Source organism: Vidua macroura, chromosome 4 (assembly GCF_024509145.1).
Source record: "Vidua macroura isolate BioBank_ID:100142 chromosome 4, ASM2450914v1, whole genome shotgun sequence".
Taxonomy (NCBI): domain Eukaryota; kingdom Metazoa; phylum Chordata; class Aves; order Passeriformes; family Viduidae; genus Vidua; species Vidua macroura.
This window is the reverse complement of record NC_071574.1, coordinates 50565050-50584696: the sequence shown is the minus strand read 5'-3', so window position 1 is coordinate 50584696 and position 19647 is coordinate 50565050. Positions and strand designations below refer to the sequence as shown.

General features: G+C 40.2%; 1 protein-coding gene across 3 annotated transcripts in view; it reads right to left on the bottom strand.

Annotated features, from left to right (window-relative positions):
- APBB2 (amyloid beta precursor protein binding family B member 2) overlaps positions 1 to 19647 on the bottom strand; it is a 110784-nt gene that overhangs the window by 3569 nt on the left and 87568 nt on the right. For all 3 annotated transcript variants that reach the window (XM_053975351.1, XM_053975348.1, XM_053975349.1), the window contains 5 exons: positions 3989 to 4103; positions 3352 to 3439; positions 2160 to 2243; positions 1549 to 1664; positions 614 to 793 (listed from right to left, as the gene is read on the bottom strand). In XM_053975351.1, the coding sequence (XP_053831326.1) occupies positions 614 to 793; positions 1549 to 1664; positions 2160 to 2243; positions 3352 to 3439; positions 3989 to 4103 (583 nt within the window). The remainder of the gene's footprint in view (positions 1 to 613; positions 794 to 1548; positions 1665 to 2159; positions 2244 to 3351; positions 3440 to 3988; positions 4104 to 19647) is intronic.

Genomic DNA, 19647 nt, shown 5'->3' with positions numbered 1-19647 from the left:
AATCATTTCTGGATCAAATCACTTCACAGACCATTTTACATACACTTCTAGTATTTTCTCATTAAATACAGTCAAACATCTGCTTTGGCTGTGACAAAAAGCTCAGCTGAAGTTAATGGGAAATTGGTCTGTCAGTGTTTGGGCAGAAACTATCCATTAGCACACAACAGATACGGGTATAAAAAAACCCTGAAAAGTAAGTTGAAAACTGAAAAGTAAGTTTTCTGGGTTCAGTTACTCTTGCAAAAGGATTATTTTCTGGATTTCATAACACGACCCCAAGCAAAATGTTTTTCTGGCATTAGGCAACTTGTGTAGTGAAAGAAAAGATTTCTAATTTACATAGATGTTGCAGAGGTTAGGAAAGAAAATAATTAAAGGGCCATTGTTCACTAAGCTGGTGCTTCAGACATTAAAATGTTTGGATTTTAATTGATTAAATATATCATAATATTAATTCCTATTTCTATCTTTCTTTTCTCTGTCTTGAAATTAATATAATTACTAATTTGAAAAAAATTGTAATTATATACAAATTTTATAAAAAATTGTAATTTATGGAGGCAGTGAAAATCTAAAGTGCTATTAGATGCCTTTGAAGAAGGTCACTTACCATACAAGCAGCCTGAACAGCTTCTGATACATTGCCTGCATTTGGCTCACACCAGAAAACATGGCACTCAAAATGCTGGTTCCCTGTGTCCATAATGAAGGCGAACGTGTGGATGTCTTTGCCTACTCCCATGAAGGACAGGAACCGCACACGACACTCCACCATGACTTCCTCTTCATTCTGGTCATGAGCCAAAGGAGTGACATTACTACTGGATACTCTGTGGAACTTTCCATTTTGATTAAATGGGAGGATATCCTGATACAGTATTGTATAATTCCTTTTTATCTATCTGCATAAACCAAGCATGCTCAGGCCTCAGCTGGATCTCCCCTTCCAGGCTGTCACCGAGGCTTTGAGCATTACCACAAAATTTTAAAATGTTGTACATTTTAGAAGCTGCTTGTTTTGTGAAGAAACAAAACAACGTAGGTATAATGACTCCAAAACATGCTTCCCTATCACTGGTATGTTACAGAGATGTTGGCTTAGTACCTCATCAAAAGACATATATAAAATACAGCATTAGTAAGTCTCACTCCATGGAAAATGCTCTACATTTTCTTCTGTAACACAGATTTTTGTATTACTCTTGGCTTCCATACCAAGAGTAAGGCAAATGCAGTTTGGAATTTAGGATTGCTACTACTTTGACCTTAACATACAATATTTTAGGCTCAAAATTCCTACAAAGGAAAACAATGAATTTGATTATCTAATGAATATTTATAATAATTTATTTCTGAGAACATGCTTGGAATGATAAATAAAACTGAAACTGATATGAGCAGTAAGAGCCTCTTCAGATTCTGGAAAGAAATAAAATGCAAAATAAGCAAATGAATTTTAGTTTAAATTAACCCTACTAGCATTTCTGTGTTCCTGGGTTTCAACACTCATTTTAATTGTGTTTTAAACAATACACTCTGCCTTACTCTTTCATTGATGACTGTGACAGTAGCATCAGCAACGTTCATGGTAACTGGCAACCAGTCATCTTTGCTAGAGGAAGCCATTAGACTTTCAATGGCACTGTTCAGAGTATCCATTCCTAAAAGAGAATAAAATGCGCTACTGAAAAATAATATATATAAAATATAACAGATTTTTTAATCTTCACACAGTAGTACAGAAAACAGATTGTTTTGGATTCCTTATTAAAATTAATTTGATCATGGAAGAAGGTATTGTGAAGTTGTATTTCTCCATCTGGAAGACCAAAGCAGGTGCCTCTGGCTTACAAAAAAACAGTGTAGCATCTTGTTTAGCTTTTGTACTGTTTCAGTTTTTTAGGGCCCTGCTCATTAGTAGCAGAGCTCACATTCAGAGAAAGCTGTAGAAAGAAACTCTGCCTTCTTGATAGCTCCCAGAGTACCCTGTTTGCAAAACACATGTTCATGTGATGCCCTGAATATTAGATGTCTTTATGCCTGATTCATGTGACTGAAACAGAGGAGTTGCTACCATCCAAAAGCCATGCACTGGCAGCTGACAAGCCATTAGAGTTTAAGTAAGGTAATTTGGAATTCACTGAAGTGTTACATACCCACAGGTTTAGCTACAGGTAGCATGCCCAGGTACTGGACGTGAAACTTCTGTACCAGTTCTGTCTTTGGTGTTGGAAAATCTACTGCAATGGGAACAAAAGTCAATTTCTATTAATCAGCATTCACAGCAGGAAAAAGCACTCTTATTTCATCAGTAACATAAAGCAGTTTACCTATTAATTGTACTCTGAATGTATTGCATCGATTTAAAGAAATTTTTATTCCTTCTAACAAGAACAAGCCTCAATAATTTCTAAAGGAATTTTTGGTCTATGCTAAGAATAAAATCACATGATAATGTTGGCATATTAAAACGCAGAAAATAAAGATGAATGGGTCTCTGAGATGTATAAACCTAAGTTTCACTGCAACAACTATGTAAAATCTGTATCTGCTTTAATACCATCCTTGCTAATATGTTAAACACAGTCTCCAAGTAATCAATACTCCTACCTGAACAGTACACATTACACAGACCATTGCACAAGTTGATGTATGGGTTAGGAATAAGATACTCAGTACAAACTGGTGGATCTAAAACCATATAATTTGCTGTAAAACTAATGCAAAGTATATGTGTTCTCCTGGAATAGTTTCAAAACAACAACTACTAAGATACGACAAATAACAGCACACAAAGGCAACTTCCTTCTACCATGCAGTGAAGTGTGCAAAAGCTGGGTGACAACCCACTTGGCACCCTTGCCTCAGAAGTTGCTAAAATAGATGCTGAAACCTAGGAGTACTCCTATGGCACTGCTGAATCCAAGTGAGTAACTGGAGGATATTCTGGTTTTAAGGAAGATTTGGCCAACTGGTGCAGTCTCAAGTCAGGAAGTATTTTGATTTGAAAAATACGATATCCTGAGTAGCCACAAATAAGTATGACTGTGTTTGAAACACTTGCATTTCAAAATAAAAGAGGAAATGCACAAGTTGACATTGCTGATCAGGACTCCATAACTGTCAACATAACCAAGAAAAATACATAAAGTAATACAGGAACAGATTACAATCAGTCAGATACATTAATTATAGATTAATGATATAATAGATTATATTACAGCTACATCAGGAATACACTCCTGACTTCTCCACCCGGCATGCTCCATTTTTGTCAAAATCTGCATCAGAAACAAAACTTATCTAAACCAGGAGCATCCTGAGGATACTAGCTGTGATACACAGTACCTTGCAGAGGAACATCAAGGGTGACATTCGTCCTGTCTTGCAATGAGCTGCAAGCCATAGCTTTAGCATTTTTCCGTTCAGCCATAATCTGAAGACAGTGATAATACAGCATTTAAAAAAAAATATAGTACAGCAGCAACTACAATCTACTCCCTTTACAACCCTATTTCTGAAATCTGAAATAAGTCAGAGGGTACATGACTAAGCAGGTTATTCTTTTTAATTAACAATTTTAACAGTTAGCAACTATTTTCCTCTATGTCCTGCAGGATAATACCACTGAATAACACCATTCAAACAAGGTCTGATGTATTTATGGAGTTTAACATCATTGTTTATTATTAATTGAACCTTTGTGTTTTTCCATTTTGAACCTGCAGCTTCTTTTTTATTCAGGAAAGCCTTTGGCCTCTATACACACTTGTCAAATCAAAAGTACGTATCATCCTCCTCAAATCTAAATGCCCACTCTCCCATAATTCCCATCCATTTGCATCCTTTCCCTTACAAATTCTCTACACTGTTTCTCATTGCCAGTTATATAAACTAAACTAACACTGCATACAACTGCTGATTACATGTATAAGGCTCAAGGACCTCTGAACAGACAAATGCAGCTGATTTTAAATCCACTTGCCTTTGAGCAGATTTCGTGTAAACTTGTAGCAATGGCTTTTGCAGGTGTGTCACACCGAAACACATGACATTTCAGAATTCTTGTGTCTTTGTCTCTTGCCACGTAAGCAAAGTCTCTGTGTAAACAAGATAAATGGACACATTAGAAACATGCAAAACAAATTTGATGACATTAGAATCAGTAGTATTTCCAAAACTGCAAGTCCTACTTCAGCTTATGTCTCAGCTCTCAAGGTATGAAATACATGCCTTCAACAAAGCAGGTCTACAAATGCAGTAAACTGCTTACCCATTAAACATATATCTAATCTATATAATTCAAAAGCTCATTATGTTTTCCTAACCATGCAACTTACTCAAGTTACAACCTGTAATACCAAATGCAATTGTAAATAGCAAAATTTACTCAAATATGTTACTGAAGATGAAGTAGAGACAGAATTACATATTAAGACAGAAACCTTATGCAGCTCTTAACTGCTAAAAAACCCCAAGAAACAGCATACAACACTGTAGTCAGGGAAAAATCGTATTTCAAAGGACTGTATAAAGTGTTTAAAATATGCAGATAGTAATTAGAGATCTGGTTGCATAAGGGAGATGTGAACCTGCTGAGCTTTGTTCACACTAATTGCCCTAAATTTCTGACCTTATTTTTTCAAAAGTTAAATAAAGCTGCCCTACAAAAGGGATTTTTACACGGTACTGGCTAGTCACCACAACACAGTATCGCTTTCTAGCATGGATGAAGGAAGTGCCACGACTAGGTTTATTTGTTCTCAGGCTGCTTAAGAGTTGGAGCTCTTCTGAAACAGTCAAAGTGATACATACTGAGCCAGGAAGAAGCCTGGCTTTGCCCAGCTGCCATCCTTGTTATACCAGACTCTGTTTGCTGGTCTTGCACCTCTGCTTTTTCATGTCCTCCAAGCAACCACAGCTCATTCCTACTTTGTGATCCTCTTGCTACCTTCAGATTACTCTGGGACTTTGCTCCAGCCTCTTATGCCTGAAGTCTCTTTTCAGTGCCTTTCTGCTTTACACATAAATAATTACCAGCAAAGCTCTCAGTGGTGAAGAGATAGGAGGGATATTCCTAAGCCACAGACCTAGTATAAACTCAAGTATTTCTGTATATAAAAGTCTGTAAATATTCTGAGTAGGGTTTAATGTAGCATGGATAGCCAATTTTAAAATAAATTTAAAATGTTCTGTGAATTGAAGAATTTTACTCTGCAGCTATCCAAGGAGAATCAGAGACTGTGACAAATGGATTGCTGGCCATCCTGCTCTGTACAAGATACAGACACTGTCCTGCAGTTCAGTACTGTGCCTGTATCTAATTGAACTGCAGATTTTGCTCTTCATGAGCCCTTGCAATGTAAGGGCTGCTCAGTAACAGGTACAGGTGGTTGCTCCATCTAAGTGCTTTGCAACCTGAAGCCTGATGAATGATGTTTAAAAAAAACCCCAAGCCACACAAAACTATCAGAGCATGAGATCTGAAAGCAATTCCACGTGACTGAAGCATGCAGAAACACAGTGAAGCTGGAGGCCCCTCTCCATCTCGCTGCATCCCAGCTTGCAATGGCACACATTAGGGCACAGCAGGGACAGGAGGCAGTGGGGCAGCACGTGGAATGTGCTGCCACCTGAACCCTCCCTGCATGGAGAATGCAGCCCATGGGCAGCATTGGCTGTCACTGGCTGCAGCAGTGCCCTGCCAGCATGTGAGACACAGGCATCCTTTGGGACAGTGTTTTACCCAACTGATGGTGACCTGCAGGAAAAATCACAAAGCAGTAATCCAGGAAGGTGCTGTCTATTATAGACAATGCCCCAAGGCTTCCTCCACAAGTCCTTTGGCCACAAGAGCTTTTTGGCATGTTGTTCCCTTTTTTTTGTACTGCAATATGCTGAGTTTCAGCTGGGATCTTTCTCCTGGAAAAAGACTGATGCTTTTGGCTCATCTGGACATGTGCCAAGCCTTTCTTTAGAATGGTTTCCTCCTTGCTTAACACATCAAAAGCAGGCTGAAGACTCCTAGCTGGACTCCAAGAGAAGAGGGTATGGATCACCTGTAGCCTATGAAAAACTAGCAGCTAAGGGGAAAAAACGTGAAACGAGGTGCTATATCAAAAACCTCATGGGATTGGTGGTGCCTGCTGGGAAGGAGCTGCCAGGACCACCTGGGCCACGCCTCAGTACTGCAGTGCTGCATGCAAGGCTTGTGTCCTGCCCCTCCAGCACTTGGTCCTGAGCTTCTGTAAATATTTCTGCTTGTAATGGTATGCAGTCATAAACAAGGCTGTGTAACACAATTACAGAAGAAAATGACACACCAGCCAGTACATCAGTTTCGAGTACTGAGAGCTAATAAAACCCTGGTGGTGGTGTTGCAGACTCACACAGTAGTGTTTCACTTTATGTACCTGAACAGCTTGAACAAAGTAAATCAGCTAATCACATTCATGGATTGTGAATATACATAAAGCTTTAGATGATCAGGGCCTGCATCTACTGAGACAAAGTATGAAAGGTGAATTCTTCTAAACCTGTGGTACCACATCACACTCAACCCTGCCAGCACCATCTGTTTTCAAATCATCAATCAAAATTAGCACACAAACCAGCCTTCTCCCTTCTGGCAGCACACAGACAGTACCACTGATGCCATTAATTCATGGAAGTCACCTAGATGCTTGCATGAGTAGCCCCACATGGCAGCCCAGCAGCCAAGAGCTGGAGATGGGGTACCAGCTGGTGGCAGCTGGCTCCTCCACTGCCAGCAGGAGCCTTGCTTCAGGCATTTCTAGGCACCCAGAGAACAGAGCTCCATGGCTTGTCTTGGAGAAGAAAGGTATGGCTTTCTGAGGATTTCAGAGCATCTGCTTCCTACAGCAACAATAAAACTTAGGAAAAGTTTTGTGTTTCCCTACATAAGACTACAATGGAACAGCAAAATTTTTGCCCAAAGCCTTGAATCCCAAGTAAGCCAGAAGACCAGTCTCTGATTCTTCCTCCACTTCAGATCTTTTCTGGGTTGCTTCATCTATAAAGCTTCATTTGACTGCAGCTCACTTGAAGCTGATTAACATTTAAGTGAAATTTATGTGCAACAACAGGCCCCTGGGATAATGAAGAAGCGCTGAGCAACGTGTTTGCAATAGAAATTTACAGAAAAGGGCAAATGCCTCCTCTTACCACTCCCCTACCTTTACATTCTGCTAGGAAAACAAGTGAAGAAAGAAATTTAAAAGCCATTACAAAGCCCACAGCTGGATAGAGAGCTAGCACAGGGTTAACATCACATCTCATCCAGCTGGATGAGTCTCTGTCTCCGTAGGGTGTGTGTGCACATGAAGTTGGTGGGATGTGAATGACAGCTCCTAGTAAAATTTAATTCCATGTCAGTGGGGAGAGCAGCAAGGTGTTTAGTGGGAGAATGATGTTGCAAACAAAGCTGTATAGTCTTGAAATTTCATAACACAAGTGCAACACTTCAATTGGTACAGGATTATAGAGAAGTACTGCATAGAAGGTAATTTTAATTTTTTTAAAATCATTTGCACACTACATCATCCACTAATAACTTTCCAGTTGTAGGAACTGGAATAGGAATCAGTAATCAGGACAAAAGCTAGAAAAACAAAAAAATATATAAGAATTACTTTGTGCAAGAGTGGGTAAGACTGGTTCTGCTGAACAGTTAAAATTTATAGTAATTTATTTTGAAAGAATACAGAACTAGAGAAAGACATTTTTAAAAGCAATTTGGAGAGTTGAAAGGACAATGTAAGGTGCTAAGTAGAAGGGAATTTAATTTCTATTTGCTCTTTTACTCTCTTTAATTGGCAAATGCCTACAGTCATTGACTAAACCTTAGATAATCATACCTATTTAACACCTGGCTAACCACCACTTAGCTCCTCAACCTTGGATAAATATAATCACATTAAAAGCAATTTATGCTAATGCTGTCCTGTTTGAGTAGCAGTTATAACCATTTGCCACTATTAGGCTAAAGTCCTAGGAGACATCTCAATTAAGTACAGCCTAAAAGAGTAGCACATCCTCCATTACCTTCTCACATTAAACTTATTTCTTCAAAGGACTGTAGAAGAATGTAGAATTGCATGAACTCTTTTTGGTTAAAAACTTCTAACATTCTAGCCTTGAAGTATGAAATAAAATTTTTTACTCTTCTCAATAAAATTAAATTGCTGCTATTTAAAACATCTACATTAAAATTATACACATGCAGGAAAATGTACATTTTTTTCCCCAGATTTATGTGTTATAAATTGTAACAAGAATCCTTGAGCCACAACATTATATTCTCTGTGTTTGTCTTAAAATTGATTGAAATTCATCCAGAATAGCCTACAGAAGATGATTTCTCTGTACTGGTGTATAGACTTCTGTAACTGCAGAGTCAGAGAACGGGTATGCCAGGCTATGAGGAAACCATCTCCTGAGTCTGTAACTTTCAGGCTTGACTTTGCTTTCCTGGAAACAGCTCACTAGAGACTTATGAAAGCAGGAAACACAAAGGGGAGAGCAGCCACCTCTACAGCAGAGCAGGGTCAGAGGCACCTGGCAGGGGGTTGCCATTCACTGTTGGGATTGAATGTCCATGGGAGCAGAGGAAGAGAAAAGCAAGAGAAGGGAGAGGAGGCACGTGATAAAAGCTGGTAAATACAATGCCATCAAGACCATCCTTGGGAGGGGTTTTTCCATGACACGCAAACATTCTAGTATCATGAATGGCAGAGAAGATGAGGCACAAGAAACCCTGCAGTAATATGTATGTTAGAAATTGCAGATCCTCTGGATTAACATTTCAGGCTTTTTATCCAGACTTCTTATTCACATAGGAGAAAGGAGAATGGCTTATGGCTGAAATAATGTTTGTGACTCTGTTCAGTTCACTTGTCTTTTTATTATGGTCACACCAAGGAACTTGCAAAGTTAGGGAAAAATCCAAAGGTAAGAAAATGATAACTAGATGAAACAAGCAGCATTTACAAATGCTGCAAAATCTGTTTGTAAAAGATTTACTGAGGACCTTTCAACTACCAGATACCAGACAGATACTAAGTGAAACCACTGCTTCCCTTCCACCCGGTCCAAATGATACTCATAGCCCCTTCTCTAAGTGAATATACACCCAACTCTTGGGAATCAAATCCTGGAGGAGGAGGAGGAAGAAAAATAACTATTCCCAAGAGTCTTCTGCTTCCCATTTCTGTTATACAGTAACCACATGTACCCTTCTCTCCTCAGTGATGAGAGCTAAAAGTGATGTGGGGGAGAAAGAATTTTTCCTCTGTTTCTGACAGTTGCTGGAAACCCTAAACACACATTAAAGCCTCCCATTTTTCTTCACTCCAAGCACTTCACCTCACACAGCTCCTCCACCTCTTTAGCTACTCTCCAGCCATAGCACACCTGGCCATCATGGCATGATGAATTTTGGATCCAAGTAGTTAAAATGCCCTCCCCAAGAAGAGGGAGGGAGACTTTTCTATTTCAGTTTTTACATAATTTGAAAATTGATTTCCTTGCAGCAAAACATCACTTCTGCATTTTAATAAATTATCCTCAAATGGTCTGGCATTGACAGAGTGTAGCTTGTTTTTCTAATTCAAGCATAAAGTTTGTAGGGCAAATCATCCCCTGCTGAAAGGCTGTTTGCTTCATTCCTTGATAATGTCACTTGCTAACTCTGAAGGAGGAGCTATGGCTACTTTGTGTGATACTCAGAGGCTTTAATCTGGCAGCTCTAAAACTCACAGCTGCCGGTTTTTCTTTGATGTCTTATCATTGCCACAGTTCTGTGTGCTTCCAAAATTTGTTAAAACCCTCTCAGAAGAGCTGATACGTCTGGTACGCAGCTCAGCCCTTCAGAGCCCAGCACTTCCAAGCCTGAAAGCATTTGCAGGACTTTCACTCCAATTTCCTTCCTGCAGCCTGATGCTTACTTAGGCACTGCAAAAGTTGGTCCCCCAGATGGGCTTTCAGGGTCTCAGTGCTGCCTGCCACCTTCTCCTGTGCCCAGGGGACAGGAGCCCTGTCAGCCTCACCACCACTGCCTCACTAGCATGAAAGGTGGCTCTGAGATGTTACAAATCATTTCCCTCTCTGCCACCAAGGGTTTTATTCTACTCCTGCAAAGGGCCACAGGTTTGCATCAACTGGAGTCATGTCACAGTGCAATCCTCCAGATCATGAGCTCTGTTAGCACCGTGACAACAGTACAGATTGTACAGGTTAAATGTTTGTTCCATGTTGGTCCTTCCCAGCCTCCCCTCACAATCACATGGCCAAAGCACCACCATCATGGCAAGGAGGACAGTCTGTCACATGTGCCACGGTCACCACCAAGGGGGTGCCCTGGGAGCTGAGCTCCTGTCGGCCTGGCAGCCCAAGGAGGCCCAGATAACAGTGTATTACATCCAGCTGGGCCTGGGGGTCACACAGGGCTTACTGCTGCTCACCAACTGCTACACAGGCATGGCAGACTGAAAAGTCCATCAGTGGCTTAGACCTCTGCTTGTTTTATTTAACAAAAGACAGAACTTCTGTCTGGGACAGATCGTATGAAAAATCACTGGCCACTGACTTGGTCGACACAAATTTTTCAGGGTGTTATGTTGGTATTTTCCTTAACTACTTCACAATATTTTTGAAATGTTCACGGGCAGGGGGCTGCCTTCCTACCCTTGTGCAGCAGTTTTCAAAGAAAAGGCACACAAATGAGGTAGTTTGCCAAGGCCATTATAGTTGCTGCTTCTCCCTGGAAGCATTGTAAAGTGGTGATGTAACTCCTCAGGATGGCCAGCGTGATGAATCCTGAATTTCCTTTAAGTAAATGAAGGTGTTATTATGCCTGTGAACCTCTGAACAGCTTCTCTGCAGCAGATCCTGTAAATTTGACTTTGACAAATTAGTATTTAGATATTTTTGACAATGCTTCTGTCTTCCAGAACTAATTGGAAGATCTAATGGGCTTTTGTTTACAAGGAATATTTAAAGATTTAATAAAGAAATGCATCAAGTTGAGATGCTCAAAGTTCTGTTACACATTTAACTGAAGACAGAAGACTACACCAGAATAGTTAATCTCTCCAGTGTGACTTGTTTTATAAGCAAGGCTTCCTAGTTCTCCTTTGTTCTTTATTATTCAGACAGAGAACACAGCAGTTGTGCACAGACACTACACACAAATCTGCTTGAAGCAGACTTTTGCCAGTGCTAGGCTGGAAGAATCATCACTCTCCACATGCATGAAAGCTACACTAGACTGCAAAACCATAATCAACAAAGTTCAAATATTTCCCTAGGCCAATACTGCCTGAAGAATTGATTAAAAAAAAGTCAGGCCTGGAAACTATTCTCATTATATTCCACAAAGCAAACACAAGGAATAGTCTGCATCTCTAAACCACATTCCTTCCACCCAGTCCCACTTTCAAGTTTTTGCAATTTAAAAGAGCAAACAAACCCCAAATCTCATCTGAGGGATGCAATTCTATTGCTAAGAGCCTTTGGAGTGGCTGCAGCCCTTGTGCTACAAAGCACCTGACTACAATGCCTTAGTGTCTGTGCTCCCATGAAACAGGAAGCATTGTAGAGAATTCCAAATGATCCCTTTGTACATCCACACAAATCAAACGTACTGGGGACAACTTTTCTTCAAACTTAAAATACAAGCAAGCAACCCAGATGGACCCAAAACAAATACCAAAATATAAAATAAGCATTTACTTTTTCAAATCTTGCTAAATTTAGCTCTGAAATCCCCTGCTCTCAGTACCATATTTCCTTAATTTTTTTAATAAAAGCTGGGATTTTTAACACTACAGTCTTGCATTTCAGATTCCAGAAAACATCATAATCTGAATTTAATCCCAAAACCAGGAGCAAATAGTAAAATCCACTGCACTGCATGATTTTAAACTGTTCTGTTATTAGAGGGTTTGGGGCCTGAGGAAAAAAAAAAAAAAAAAACCAAAACAACCAACAGCCAGTATCAATTGGACAATTCTGTTAACAGCAAATTGAAAAGGTGACAGATATGAATTTATTCATTTAAGTTGAGCTTCTGTTCACTGATACAAGCAAACCAATACAACATTTTTTCAGTGCATGCCGGAAGGATAAACACAAAAATGGAAAAATGAAAATAATTTACCTCTCTCTGAATCCAGGGAAGCATGAAGAAACAGAAAGAGCAAGTTAGGAAGCATTCAAGCAGACAGAGCTCCAGCATATGATAAGACAGGGTAGCTGAAAAGTGCTGTACATTTACCGTACACTGTTTGTTTGTAGCACAGCGTATCCAAGCATACGGCCACCATTTCCTCTCAACACCTTTTTTTCATTGAATATTGTTGCTCTGAAGTTTGTTTTTTCGGAAACATGCAATGAAGCCAACAGGCATCAGCTGAATTCAGTGAGGCAGTGCAGACATATCAACAGTGGGAGGTAATAAAGCTTAAAATACCACACACAAGTCTGGGAAGTAGTATGCAGAAAGTATAAATAGACACAGAAAGTGCATGAACCTTCCTTCTTCCAAAATAACACTTTCTACAGCAACACTGACAAAAAACCAAGAATAATTCTTCAGGTTGTGCACACCTTACATTGTTTAAACTCAAAGAGAAGAAAGATTGTCATCAGTTTTTTAAATGCCTCTTCCAAAAGCTCATGCCTCAAGGTCACTTGGGGTCCTCTGAAAGTTGCACCCTGAAGAAGTGACAGCCTGGGGAGCAACCTTCCACCAGCACTGAACTGAAGCCAGGATGTATAAAATCACCACACACCTTCATTTCTAATACACTTCAGCAAGCACTAACTTTTGGTATGACTTAACCAACACCTCTTTCCCACAGGGGAAGGCAGGTAGGAGAGGCACAAGCTTCCCTGGCTGGTGGCTTCCCTTCTGCCCCCTCCTGCAGACCTGCCCTGCCTGCCTCCTGCCCTGGAGCTCTGGAGGAGGCTCCTTGCAGGTGCTGGCACCTACCACAGCCTGCTGCCTTCCAGGTCATGCCAGCCACCACGAAACCCCAGCAGGGTGAGCTGCCAGGGACACGTGTGCTTCTGGAGCTTGTCCTGTGAACAAAGCACAGTTCCCTGGGATGTTACCACGAAGGGTTGGCTGGGCTGGGGAAGGACGTGGGCTGCTGCCTGATTCTTTGCACCTCTCCTTAAACACTGGATGTCACTCTGTGCAAGGCATAGTGTCTCTACAGGGATAATGGCCATTCTCAGAAGAGAGCTACTTAGTCCTGCTCTCCCATTCCTGCTTCCTGCATGCACCTCACAACTTCCCTTTTTTAAGAAGGGCTTAACTGTACTGAGCATCTGAGCATGGTTCGTGCACTGTGTACAAAAGTGTGGGACCCTACATCATTCCAGCTTGTAACTGACTCTTGGGAAAAAAAAAAAAAAGAAGAAGTGGAGTGGAAAAATCATCATGTAACAAGTAATAAGGCTAGGATTAAAGACAGAGCACACTGAAGGGAAGGGATCCAATTCCCATTAGACATCTCATGTCAGCAAGCTTGCAGCAATTGATCTGTTGCTTAGAAATGGCTTAGTGAATAGATCTGGAATAAACATAAGTTTTCTAAGGCAGGTTTTAGCTAAACATGCATGTGGTTCCCTAATGAATCCATCCAAAATGGATGTGTACGCATGCAACTAGAGATATAATTTTTTCTCACGTTGAGATGAAACTTCTTCTGTCGCAATTTGTACCTGTTGTCCCTTGTAATAATCTCTATGTGGCTCCTTGTGACAAACAGGAATTCACTGCAACAACCTCTCCATGGACATGTCAGAGCTCCATCACAGGAGGTTTCATTTATTAGAGTGCTAGATTATTTCACTTAGGCTCCCCTTCCCATAAATGGCTGGATGAGATGGTTTTTTCATATTCCCTCTAATCTGGGCTGTTCTATGATTCTAAGAAAGCAGTCAACTTGGAAAAATTATCTATATTTACAAATGTAATGGACTTTCCCAGAAATTTTACAACAGAAGCATGAAACTTAGCTTCATTGTAAAGAAGAAACACATGGTGCTCTGCTCCACTCCTGTCATACACTGAACTGGGAGTTTCCCCTTATCCTGTGTGGATCTCCCCAGCCAAAACCCCAGTCACTCCTTTGCTTCAGCTACATGGGCTTTCTACTGGGCTTTGTAGAGTCAGCAAGCACTTCAACTATTGTTAACATTTTATAAAATAAAGGGCTAAAATCTCAACATTGCAAATATGGGAAGTCTTTCAAACCTAAACACCATTGATACAATATGTCAGCACCAATACAAAAATCAGAATTGAAAAAGTAGTATCACTTTCACTTTCTGAGAAAACACAGTGTTTCTAAGTAGTATGAAAAGTAAAACATACATTATTTTTCTCTGTCCATTAATCACTAACTTTATATGAAGTAGACAAACAGAGATTTCCATCTCCCAGAAAAAAACATTATACTGGAGAAATTGTCCTGTAACTTAGACACAACATACTGGGGGGAGGACAGGAAAAGAAATGTCTTAGAGACACAAAACATGACCTGCTGGAGCAAACTCTGAAAGGGAGATCTGTTAATTCCCCAATTGTTATGCAAGATACAACTGGACAGAACAATCACCACTGCAGCTGCCAGCCCAGAGAAAAGAACACTGAAGAAAATTCAGGAAGGTGAGAGAAAAACAAGCAGTTGAGCTGCTGGACTTCCTCAGGCATCCAGAAATGAGTGGGGCTTTGGCTGCCGTGGCATGAATATGAATCAGGGGAGGTTACCTCCTGTTTCTAATCAGTTAATTACAGCTTTGCAATTAACCCAACAACTTCTCATAGAGTGTCTTGTAATTCATTAATTATTTTCATACAAAAGACTATTTGCCTGTATTCTCTTAACATTCTAGTAGCTCAAATATGGTTAAATAATTTACCTTTAAACTTAAATAAACAAATTTTTAAAAAACTGCCCCAAGGCTAAAAAGTTGATATGGAAAGTTTCAGTTCAAGTGGCAGATTCTGTTTATTGCTCTAAGTGCCAGAAATGCTGCAAGAGCAGCTGTACAAGTGCTTCGGTGTGGTGCCCTACATATCCCTTTCCAAGCTGACTGAGTTTAAACGGGTCAAGCCAGAGCCTGCCAACAACCTGGGAAGACAATCCCCAGAAAATTGTGTCAGGGCTGCTACACAGGATTTGAGATTCATTTCTGAGGGGGAAAAGGCCAAGACCAAGAAAAACAGCCCATGACCTTCCAGCCTGCAGAGGTGTGAGGAAGGACCTTCCTCCTGGAGCAAACCCCGAGAAGACACTGCCTTCCAGGGAAGGTGGTAACAGTCTCTTCCTCCCCATCACTTCTGCCAGGCTCATTTATTCCAGGTTGTTTTCTGATTAGTGCCTTTAGGGACAGAGAATTGCAGTACTGGAAGAGCATCTGCCTCTCCAATCCCTGCTTTCCTCCAGAGCCCCAAGCCCAGGGATGCAGTGGAGGCAAGAGACTTGTAGAACACTGTAAGTGATGGGGCACTGCTTGAGAACAAGACCATTCCTTCTTTCAGTGCCACGTTTTGTACATCAGTGACTGATACAAACTATATCCTGGGGGCTGACACTGATGTGCAATGCCCACCTCACAAGTGAAAGGGTGATGGAGATTTCACTGAGAGGTGAATGAACACCCTTTGGCATGATGCTCATGAGGCTCTATTTGCACTTCTGCATGCAAGTCTGGGCTCACCAATCCATGGAGAGTGACAAACTGGAGTGAGCCCAGCTGTGGGCAACCAAGGCTGTAGGAGCCCTGCTTGTTTAGCTTGGAGATAAGGTGGGCTTGTTTAGCCTGGGGATGATGTAATGGGAGAGGATTTAATTAATGTCTCCCACTTGCTCATGGGAAGGTTTAAAAAATAGAGCAAATCCAATTTTCTTTGCCAAGAGAGTAGGTAACCCAGAGATATATACTCTAAGAGGCTGTGCACTCTGTTCTTGGAGTAAATATCAACCTGAAGTGGCTCTGAGGTAATCCTGAACCCTGCCCAGGCTTGGGCAGGAGGCTGGTCTAGCTGACATGTTGCAGTCCATTCCAGAACAACTTTTTTCCCCTGACTCTGTAACAGAAACACCTCAAAGCACAGATCTGAGATGCCTGTACTGATGGACATGGTGATGCTGGTGCTTATGGGACCAACCTATGGGACTGTCTCAAGAGGGAAGAACGAAGCTGGCAGGGATGGAACAGCATGAGTCTCAGCAGCTCAGGTGCCCCACACATCCAACCCTGTGGCTGGGACAGCCTGAGCTGGCCTGGACTCCAAATACTCCACAGTTGCTACTGTTGTGTCTTCTGCTTCAACAGGGCTGCTGCAAAACTACAATGGGATGGAGAGCAAATCACACCAAGACACCTGACAGGTTTTGGTTTGGTCACCTCCAAAAAGGTATTTAAGGATCAAGGTGATGTTCTCATGCGTGGATGATGATCTAGTGTGGCACTGCACTGCACATAAGCCTGGGAGAGTGTTAGGGGCTTAATCCCCTGTACCTGGCAGAGGTTTACAGCCCAATCATTTTTGTGATTGATGCATTCAGCTAACTTTGTGAAGACATTATTAACACTTCACACCTCTTCATTCGTGTAGCTTCTCCTGGAGTCTGGCATGCTGCAACTTCCTCAGTTGTCTTTTTTAAGCAGATCAGGAAAAAAAAAAAAAAGGATGCCATGTGTTAACTATACCACACATATACCACTATACCACAAAGAACTACAAAGGTCTGCCCTGCAACTTCCATGGTCCTTCAACATTTTCACATGGGACTACACACACCAGCAGCAGCCCTGACCATCTCCCTTCCTAAGAGATAACCAGTTGAAATGTCTTTGCTGTCAATTACTGTAGAGTTTTAATGGAGTAAAACATATTTAACTTTATTAAAAATTACAGTCCATTGCATGAGTCTTTAATCTTTATTTACAGTTACAATATTTGCCTGAGCACATCCTCCGAGGCACAGAAGAGGGCCCATTCTGGTTCTGTACTTTGTAATTACAAAGTCTAGTAGCACTAAATGCAACAAAATCCCTATGTAAAATGTAGTTACACCTCAACAACACAACATGAAAAAGTAAAGGAAATGGCCTTCATTTCTGTGCATTTGAAAGCCTCCTGTTGCTTACAGAATGATTGTCTTTCACTTTTGTGTGCCATAAAAGAAATAGTTTCTTTTAATGAAAGGAAAGTAGCTGTGGTTTATAATTTCTGTAAGGGTTTGGTAACTTTTTAGCGTGTTTTTTTTTTGTTGTTTTTTTTTTTTTTTTTTTTTTTTTTTGTTTTTTTTTTTGTTTTTTGTTTTTTGTTTTTTTTTTTTTAATTTTGTTTTGTTTGTTTTTGTGGGGGTTTTTGCTTTTTGTTTTGGTTTTTTTGTTTGTTTGTTTGTTGCTTGGTTTTGCTTGGGTTTTTTTCAAGTAGTCCTTAAGCCTTTTGTCTCCCAACAAGTATTGAAATTGCAGACTATTCCAGCAGACTGGTCTTGAGTTTCTGGGTCCCTGCCACCACCAGAATGGAGACTGAGTAGAATTACAACTAATGCTTTCTGCATGAATCCCCTGTTCATTGTGTGCCAGATTGTGCCATCAATTTTTAAGCAATTCCACTGGTAGCAAAGAAGAGCTCTGCTTAAAAATTGATGGCTTGATCTAGCATTCTGTTGCTAATTATATATTATGAAGCCTACTATAACCAAATCAGATTCTATTTTTAAAATAAAAAAATAAATTAGGCACCCTGACAAATCCATGTTTTATAAAGACTAAATTTTACTCTTAAAACTAGAAGAGTTTGTTTTTGAGTACAGACTTTCTGAATCAGTAAGCCCCACTTTCTGGTATTTTGTCAGGTATCAATGTGACATCTAGGACCCAAACTATCAAAGTTTCATAGTTTGGTATCTGACAAGCTTGGTTCCTTGTTATTCTTAAGTCCTCTCCATTAATAAGCAACCTCAGGTCATTCTGCCATTCCTTCAGGGTTTCCCTCATCTGCACACTCTCAGTGACTGAAAACCTGAGATTAAAGAGTGGGTGCACTTAGAGCCCCCTGAAGCACACGGCCACCCCAGGTGCCTCCTCCCTGATGTAAACCAGAGACATCTTCCATAATACACTGCAGATCATTTCCCTCTCATGAGGACATGTTGGCTTGTTAGGGAAAACAAACACATTTCTGGAAGCACAAAAAGAATGTTGAACAGCAGGCCACCTTTCCCCCAAATCACTAGAGCACCATTTAAGATGGGCTGGTTGGATATTCCCAAGCAACCAGCAGTAGGACAAAAGGACACCATCTTAAGCTGTGCCAGGGGAGGTTTAGGTTGGACATTTAGGAAGAAGTTCTTCACAGAAAGGGTGATTGGGCATTGGAATGAGCAGCCCAGAGAGGTGGTGGAGTCACTGTCCCTGGAAAGACTGTCACTGTTTAAGGAAAGACTGGATGTGGCACTCAGTGCCATGGTCTGGTGTTCAGTCACAGATTGGACTCGATGATCTCAGAGGTCTTTTCCAACCTAATTGATTCTGTGATATAAGAATTTCTATTTCAAATTATTAAACAATTACTAAATTAAGCCATAAAAGTATTTCCAATTTAGGAAAATTTTTAAAAAGTATAAAGAAGATTTTAATATCACATCAACATCAAAATACTACCAAAAAAAAAAAAAAAAAAAAAAAAAAGTTCCAGGTCATGCCAGTTATTTTCTAATAGGTGGAAATGAAACATAACACTTTTTACTGACTTGGTATCCCTGTTAAATTTCAGAGTTGACCTATATTAACTTTATCAGGAGAATAAGGCTATCACAGCAAATTTAAGCTTTACAATGCAGTTGAATCAATACTAGCACTCTAATATCAACTTTAGCAGAACTTTGTCCACTGTAACAGTTTTACTTCATATCATGAAATACAGGAAACTAAATGATGAATCAAAAAGCCTTGCTGAATTCCCAACAGACTGCAACAATACAAGAAATACCACAGACCTTGAATACACACTTTGATTATCTAAAATACTAATTCAAATGGTTTGTTCTCCATCTGTATTACAACAGGTCTATGTTTAAAATTTCTTCATAGAAAGGGTTTATGTATATACACTCCCTTGTTGTCAAAGGAAAAAGTAACCTGCATTTTAAAAAAGAAAAACTAAAACTTAAAAAAAACCTTAAAAATTTTAAGTGGTATTACATAAGAAACTCCCACTATCTTTCCTTTTTTCTCTTTTAAATCCTTATGAAAATAAATAGGCCACTTTTTACTGAGAAATGCTCCAGGGCTAAATAATGTTCTTTTCCTCACTCACAAGTTAGTATAATTACATTAACCACAAAGCAACAGCTACAAGAACATAATTAAAGCCATAGTTTTAAAAGATGGAACAGATAATGTACTCCCCTCATAGACTCAGCTATCCTTTAAGAAAGCAAAATTTACTGCACAGAACAGGGAGAGCAATGAGGTTCCATAACATGCAAGAAACCTAATGGAAGAGTGAAGCTGCTGAGTTTAAAGAAATAGATAAATGTGCTTGTCTCCCTTCCTTCCCCCTGCACCCAGCATAATAAGCATTCAAAG